Genomic DNA, 7,354 nt, shown 5'->3' on the forward strand with positions numbered 1-7,354 from the left:
TCTCTCCCGATGGATGACATCATGAAGTTAGTGGTAGTAAACACTGGTGGGGTGGGGGTTATTTGTTTGAGTGTCATCACACAGTCCACGTGGAATGTTAGCGGTGTAAGTGACCACTGCACGAGGGATGCCAACCCTCGCCCCAATTACATTTCATTTTTTCATGTAACTGAGGATAAGCGGCTCGGGTAATGTCCGGATAGATGAGAAGTGTTGACCACAATCCAATAAATAGACAACAAAATTCCGGAATTTCTCCGTCAAGATGGCCGAGTGGTATAAGGTGTGGCTTGGTGTTCCAGAGACCCGGGTTCGATTCTCACTCTTTGCTCCATTTACAAATTAATTGGCGAACAAAGCAAGAGTCGAACCCGGGTCTCCCGTAGACCAAACTATGACACTAACCGTTCGACCATGTCAGATCTTCTAATGTCATTTGAAAGGTTATAGATATATGCAGTAATACATTTGCGTTCTGTCGCCCTACTCGTATATAGTATAAAGAGGGTCACATGTGTTGACTCCCGCAAAGTGGTAGTCGAGTGGTAAAATCCCCCGTTTCTCCACAGGCAACCCGGGTTCGAATCCCGGTAAGCATATTTCACTACCGCAATATCACCATAACACAGCTTCTTTTCCAAAATCTACCTCTTAGCTTTCTGTGTTAAATAGAAGTTTTTTGTTTTTTTTTTCCTCTGGAAGTGACGTCATCACCGGAAACCTATTTAAGTCGGGGGAAGAAGACAATCACTTTTTCTCAGCACGCTGACGGCAAGGTGAGTACTCAATCTTTGATGGCCTCTTAAAACTCACTCTTTTTCTCACGTTGAACTAAAGAAGCATATTTGGCGTGCTCACGCCTTGCTAACATGGCATCCTAAAGCGGCAGCACTGGCATTGGTAATTAACGCTTCTAATTTAAATTGCACGTTTTCGGAACGTACATACTCATAAATGGATGAACGCAATTTAAATATTTATTCATGGTTAAGTTTGATGTTCATTCAACAGAAATGCAGCTACTTTGTGTGACGATGACTAACAAAGCTTTTGCTCAAACCTTTTCCAGCATCTGGACGAAAGTGCCGTTTTGCCGACGGTAAGTAGACAAAACTTCACCAGAAAACCAAATAAATCGTGTATATTATCATGCATGCGTGTTGTCTCATTTCTGTCCACAGGCTTGCATCTAAAACAGAACTGCCAGGTCGACTGCAAAATGGCACAATTTCTGTGTTTTTATATAAAATATCACTATTAAACAGACTAAATCAAGTACCTTTGTGTGTGTGTTTTTTATTTTCTGTCTACAGGCATCTTAGGCCCAAATGACCCTTAAAATGTCTGACTTGCTGTTTTTTTTGGGTGGGGAACATGGCGTCATGAGACTTTTGCATGTCTACCAAATGTCAGATTGCTAAACCACTAGCTTGTCAGGCTGAGTATTTTCAAGTGGAATGCTTACGTTGCCTTGTCTTTCAGGCCACCATTCTGTTGAAGAGGCGTCCAGCTCTGCTCTCCTCACTGGTAAAAATTACACTCTTTCATACATATACAAATGTTTGACTAATTTCAGCATGTGCTGACCTCCTGTGATCTTGTCAATCAGCAAAGGTATGTCAAATCCAGGTCCAGTTAATAAATCCCAGGCACAGTTTGACTTGGGCCACAGGTGCTTCCACTCAAACAGCTTCTGCGTAGCTCGTTTACCGGTTGAGTGGAAGCACCTGCGGCTACAGCCAAACTGTGGCGGCAGGGGTTTTACTTTCTGGACCTGAATTTGACACCTGAGTCAGGTGGGAACACTTGGGTCATTGTCAACTTTAATGTTTGCTGCAGTCTCACTCCAGGAAGAAGCACCAGCCAAGATTCTGGGTGAAACCCAAGGAGGCTCAGGAGACCCGATGTGACTTTCCAGCAGTGTCCCATTTGAACTTCAGCTTTTTGTTTTTCCTCACCCTCTTTTTCTGCAGTCATGCCAGAGCTTCATTGAGGGCTGTGGAACAAAATGGTGGTGTATAAAGTGAGCATTTTTTTTTTCTCTGCGGTTTTGCTAATGTTGCAGTCAGGACACTCATCAGGTCTCTCCAATCCTGTTCCTTGAGACCGCTTTCATGAATATTTTGTCTCCCTGCTGCACTACAACTGATTAAAATGATCAGGCTCCTAAAGAGCTTTCTGATTTGAATCGGCTGTGTTGCAGATGGGCAGGACTGCGACCCACAAGGAACAAGATTGAAGACCCTGGTCAACAAGTTTTGTCCTGCTCTTGTCCACCAGGTGGCGCTGAAGAACCTAATCATTGTCGCATGGATCGACTTGTGAAGTTGAGCTCTTCGTCAAGGTTGGGACCTGTTGCAAAAGACAAAGTTGATGAATCAAAGTACTTGACTAGATTTTGTTGTTCTAGGTGGCGCGATGATCAACTTGCTGACCGGTTAAACAGGCTACAAAAAGTTGGCATGTTGAAAGAGCACTCGCCTGCACTGCAGCTTCCAGTAAGAGTGCCATCAGGAACTCTTCCACCTGCTGGGCAAAGAAATTCTCCATAGCTGCTAACATTTTCAATATTAAGACATGCAAATAAACTTACTTAAAAATAGCAGTTTGTCTGGTCCATCATTTGTGGTATTTGCAGGTTTATCCATCCAGGAGAAGTCTCTGCACCAGTCCAGAGTTTCCGGAGCTGCATTGGAAGGTTCCAGTCTACAGCCAATCAAAACATTTTATAGTGAACTAAAAATGAGTTGCCATTGAAGGCGAAACTCTACATTCATGGTATCTTGCTGATGCCTGAAGCTTTTGAGTTAACTTTGAACTCCCCTTTTGTCTTTAGGTCCCCATGCTGACCAGCTGACGACTCCACCGTGCAGCGATGAGGAGACTGTCTTTACATGTCATCCAACTTGTCGCCATGGTGTTCCAGATGACTGCCTCAATAAGTAGCTCCTGCAGAAACGTAACGGTAAAACATAACCGCATTACAGGTTAGTAATCGAAAAGTCTACTCACATGTTCCTTGTCTTGCAGATGGCGCCACTGGAGTGCAACATGACTCGGTGTGTCTGCCTGAGGATGAGTCCTCTGCTGGTAAGAAAAGGAACATTTCATTTCAGCTAGCATGTTCCAGTTGTCTCGACAAAGTTGAATGCTTTGTTCTTGTGTCCAGTGTGGCGCACGATCGAGTACCTGCTCGCAGCCAGTGACAAGCGGCAACACTTTTGCCTTTGTTGTTGCTTGCTCATTCATGAGGTGCTTAAGCCAAACTTGGAGGCAGCCTGAGAAGAAATGGGAGACATTTACACTTGGACGGTATGCTCTTTAAATTCTTCATTGCACAATCCTCAATGCAACTTTTCTGACTTTTCATTTTTCTTCTCCTTTCTAGGCAGCAAGGAACAAGATCATCCATCATAACGCACCTGAAGACTTGCGTCTTGATCGCTGGTAGGTTTGAAGCCCCAAACATCTTCTGCACAAGATGTTGACTTGACTTTTGACTCACAAATGTTTTTTTTGTTTTTGTCTTAGGTCCACACGCTTGTCCAAGTTCTTCTCGCTGGCTGACCACTAAGCAACGAGCAGACTGTCATCCAACTTGTAACTTGTTTGTTTGCGATTGTCAATTCTGCAGAAGAAATAAAGCTTGATTACAAATAACACTTAAACTCTCAACTTGATTCTTACACACATCACAAAAAACTTCAATCTTCAAAGTTAAAACAAAACAAAAAAAAAAAAAATCAAAAATATTTTTTCAAATTTTTTTTCCAAAAATTCATTTTTTTTCATTTTTTTTTTTAGAAAGTGGGTTGGGCAAGGCTGGAATAAGGCTTTCTGATTCGCTGATGGGTCTGGAAGTGGGTGGAGCAATGCAGATAAAAGGCTGCGATTGGTCGAAAGGTGGGCGGGATTATGCAAATTAGGAGCCCTGTGATTGGTGGGTCCCAAAGTGGGCGTGGCTATGCAAATTTGGAGTGCCCTGATTGGTCGGATTGTCAGAAGTGGGCGTGGTTATGCAAATTCATGCATTCTGATTGGCTATGCAAATTCGAGCCACGCTGTGATTGGTGGATTGGAAATTTGGGCGGAGTTAGGGGCGGCCCTAGCAGCAGATAGTCTTTTTTGAAGGCATTTTTGAGTCTTCAGATCAAAGTTGCACTTCAGTCACTACATGAGACAGGACTTTTACTATTCCCCTCAATCTCACATGACCCAAAGCTCGATGAATTTAAAGATTGCTCCAGTTTTGAGTCATGAGGAGGCAAACAGGAGTAGTAATGTGACACTTGTGTCCACAGTAGTAGTCACTGACATGCAACGCTCACCTCAAGACTTCAAGCAGCCTTTGGAATAGTTTTCCACTGCAGCAACCGACACCCATGATGGCTTCAAATGAGGGCAGATTTACCAATAAAACACAAAGACTCCAATTCAAGTTGAACAATTTATTGGACACAGAAGCTAACATGACTATTTGAAAGCATTTCACCAGTCAATGTTTGTGTGAGCCAACTCAAGTTGCACACACAGACATTGACGATGGAAGCAGCTCAAGTGTTGCCTGCTTGACGAGCTCATGTGTGATGTCACTTACTTGAAATGACGCGCACACACTTTGGCGATGCCACCAAAGGGGAACGTGAGCACACTGGGACAAAAACTAAGTGTACAGCGCAACACCATCATCACACACTGCTGGACATGTTTTGAAATGACACTGATATGAACCAAGTTAGTCAAAAATAGATATACTTTTTTTTTTTTAATATGACATTATTTTTTAACTAATTTGGCCCACATCATTGTCATTCAAAAACATGTCTAGAAGAGTCTGATGATGGTGTCGTGCAGTGGATGATGTTGAAGTTGAGTGCACTCACGTCCACCTTGTGATGTCACATCACACATCAGCTCCTCAAGCACACGCCACTGCTCAATACTCACACGGGTCCAAATGCATCTTGGCTTTCCCTTCCGCATGTCCCACAAGTCCGTCGGCTGCACCTTTGAGCACAAAGCCTCCTCCATCCATCTGGTCAGGCAGAAAATAAAAGCACTAAGTAACACTCTTCTGGACAAAAGTTTTTTTTTTTTTTATTGTCTATTTTAAGATTCAAGTCGTATTATTAATAAAATAGGGTGGTATAGTTTCACTTTTAACATTTGCACATGTGCCCACGTCATGCATCTGTGTGAGCAATCAGCTGGTGGCTTTCTCGCCACACCTGACTTCCAATGAGCAACTCGCGCTCCTTTCAATCAACTGGTCAAGCAAGACCTCAAAGTCCTCCAAGTGAAAATACTCTGCTCATGTGCTAAGATAAAGTAGTTTAATATTATTCAAACATACACAAAAATTAAAACTACTCCAGCGGGCAGTAATCTGATCCCCTTGTAAATTTACAACACTACAGTATCCGATAAGTATTACTTTACATTTCCAAAATACATAACTTTTATCAAAAGTATGCCACTTTTTAAATTGACGATGTACGATTACACAGTTTTGTTTGTTCTTTTTGCCTGTCGCCCAAATAATCCCAAATAATAATAATAATTGGGGAAATAGCAGATTAAATTGTCCATTAATACAATTCGGACTCTAATTATTAAAGTGTTAACTCTAGAGATGAATTTAAATTTCATAAAGCCTTAGAAAAAAAAAGAACTCCATTTTATTTAAATCCTGTGGCAGCTGACCTCTGCTCACCTTGCAGATAAATTTACGAGGAGATTCAATAGCATAAAGATAAAGATGGACTTTTATGTAGCATTTCGTAACAGCTCAAGCTTTAACAAAGCACTTTACGTTACAATAACAAAATAGCAATAATATGACAAGTGCACGCAATAAATCAAAACACAAATTACGACAGTAGACACTGGAAGACAGCAATAAAGTGTCAGACTCACATCGAATCAAAAGTCAAAGACTGGATACGTGTCTTCAAAAGGCTTTTCAAAACGGACAGAGAAGGGGTTTGCCCGACATTTAATGGAAGGTCATTCGAGAGGTAAGGACCAGCAACAAAAGGCTCCATCCCCTCTGATACTCAAAGAATCATATTCAAGGATCAAAGAAAGCGATTTGAACAGCCTCTGAATCGAAATACTGTATACTGGTACTTATTTTTTCCCCCAAGATTTTGCTAAAGTAAATACCTGTTACAATCTTTGTATAAAATTATAGTTGAAAAAATGTGATTACGATTTATGTTACATTTTGCATTCATTACTTAAAATAAATGAATTGCTTGACAGGACTAACTAATATTTATTCTTTTGTTCAGGATCAATTTAGATGCGGCATGACATTTTTAATCATTTAAAGGTGTTTTGATTTATTTTGAGTTTTTACATTTATTTACAATAGAATTTAGATTTCTGTAATGGTTTATCTATTTAATGACAATTCACTGCAATCACCAGCACAAAAAAGCAATACATTTTGGTCAGCAACATATTCCAGACGCCTCTCAGTGAAGCTGCACCTGTACACCGCATACTCTAAGTTGTTGATGTTGGGGTGGAGGCTCTTTCTGTCTGCCAACGTCACGCCCCAGCACACATTTATTGACAACATACAATTTGACAGCTCTGTCTTTAAAAGCTGCCTCTACAATCAATCTTTATGGGTGCTGACCAGAGTGGTGGTTAAGCAGTTCAGGTGAACCCGGTTCATAACCCGGTTCATGAACGGAAGGTACACGGACCCCTATACATGGTCGTTTTTTATTTTTATTTATTTTTTCCACAGAAAACGCCTTACTATACTCTTAATATTAATGGTCGGTGTTTTTTTGTTATTGTTTTTTTTTCCCACAAAAACGTCTTACCATACAAGATATTAAAATTTGAAAAACAACTCGTTTGATTCTCGTTTTAATATCAAAATACCAAAATTGAAATAAAGCTTGATTTTCTAGTTTGGTGTCTGGAACGAGTAAGAAAATGTCTAGAAACAGTTTGATGTTAAATTTTTAATTCTAAAACGAAAATAGAATATATCACGAGACACAAATCGAAATACGGCTCATATATTGGTTTTAGATACCCGGAAGTTGTCACTAAAAGCATTTCTCATAGTGACCAGGAGATGCCGACAGCGAAGCGCCTGAAGACGACATGGTGAACTGTATTGTAACCTGGAGAAAATTGTTGATATCCTCTGTTAAAGAAATAATAATACTAATAATAACACTACTAATACTAATAATAATATTAGCATTAATAATAATAATAATAACAAATACAATTTTAATGAAAGTCCGAAATAGCTTTTGAATTATGGTTGAACAGCTTTAGTTAAAAAATGATAATGATAAACGCATGAAACAGGCCTGGCCAAAAA

The 7,354-nt window shown here is 40.4% G+C and overlaps 1 protein-coding gene and 1 long non-coding RNA gene across 2 annotated transcripts; both read left to right on the forward strand.

Moving 5' to 3' along the window:
* The first annotated feature begins 265 nt into the window (after window positions 1-265).
* LOC147129523 (uncharacterized) lies at window positions 266-2,602 on the forward strand. Its single transcript, XM_086017527.1, has 8 exons — window positions 266-293; window positions 570-590; window positions 703-776; window positions 1,070-1,099; window positions 1,483-1,527; window positions 1,840-2,023; window positions 2,281-2,344; window positions 2,411-2,602. Exons 1-6 carry the CDS (start codon window positions 266-268, stop codon window positions 2,020-2,022), a joined length of 381 nt encoding a protein of 126 aa, XP_085873653.1. The 3' UTR covers window position 2,023; window positions 2,281-2,344; window positions 2,411-2,602.
* A 566-nt stretch (window positions 2,603-3,168) lies between these two features.
* LOC147129524 (uncharacterized) lies at window positions 3,169-3,607 on the forward strand. The gene is made up of 3 exons (XR_015082689.1): window positions 3,169-3,312; window positions 3,389-3,447; window positions 3,532-3,607. It is a non-coding gene; the product is annotated as an uncharacterized LOC147129524 (long non-coding RNA).
* Window positions 3,608-7,354: the final 3,747 nt, after the last annotated feature.

This window comes from Filicampus tigris, chromosome 19 (assembly GCF_054856515.1).
Source record: "Filicampus tigris isolate MCC_2025a chromosome 19, RoL_Ftig_1.0, whole genome shotgun sequence".
Lineage (NCBI taxonomy): Eukaryota > Metazoa > Chordata > Actinopteri > Syngnathiformes > Syngnathidae > Filicampus > Filicampus tigris.

Excerpts from the sequence above, each read along its gene's own strand:
- LOC147129523 (XM_086017527.1), top strand. The coding sequence starts at position 266 with ATGGCCGAGTGGTATAAGGTGTGGCTTG. Across the intron at positions 294-569 it reads GTGGTATAAGGTGTGGCTTG|GCAACCCGGGTTCGAATCCC; the intron begins GTGTTCCAGAGA and ends GTTTCTCCACAG. Across the intron at positions 1,528-1,839 it reads CAGCTCTGCTCTCCTCACTG|TCTCACTCCAGGAAGAAGCA; the intron begins GTAAAAATTACA and ends TGTTTGCTGCAG.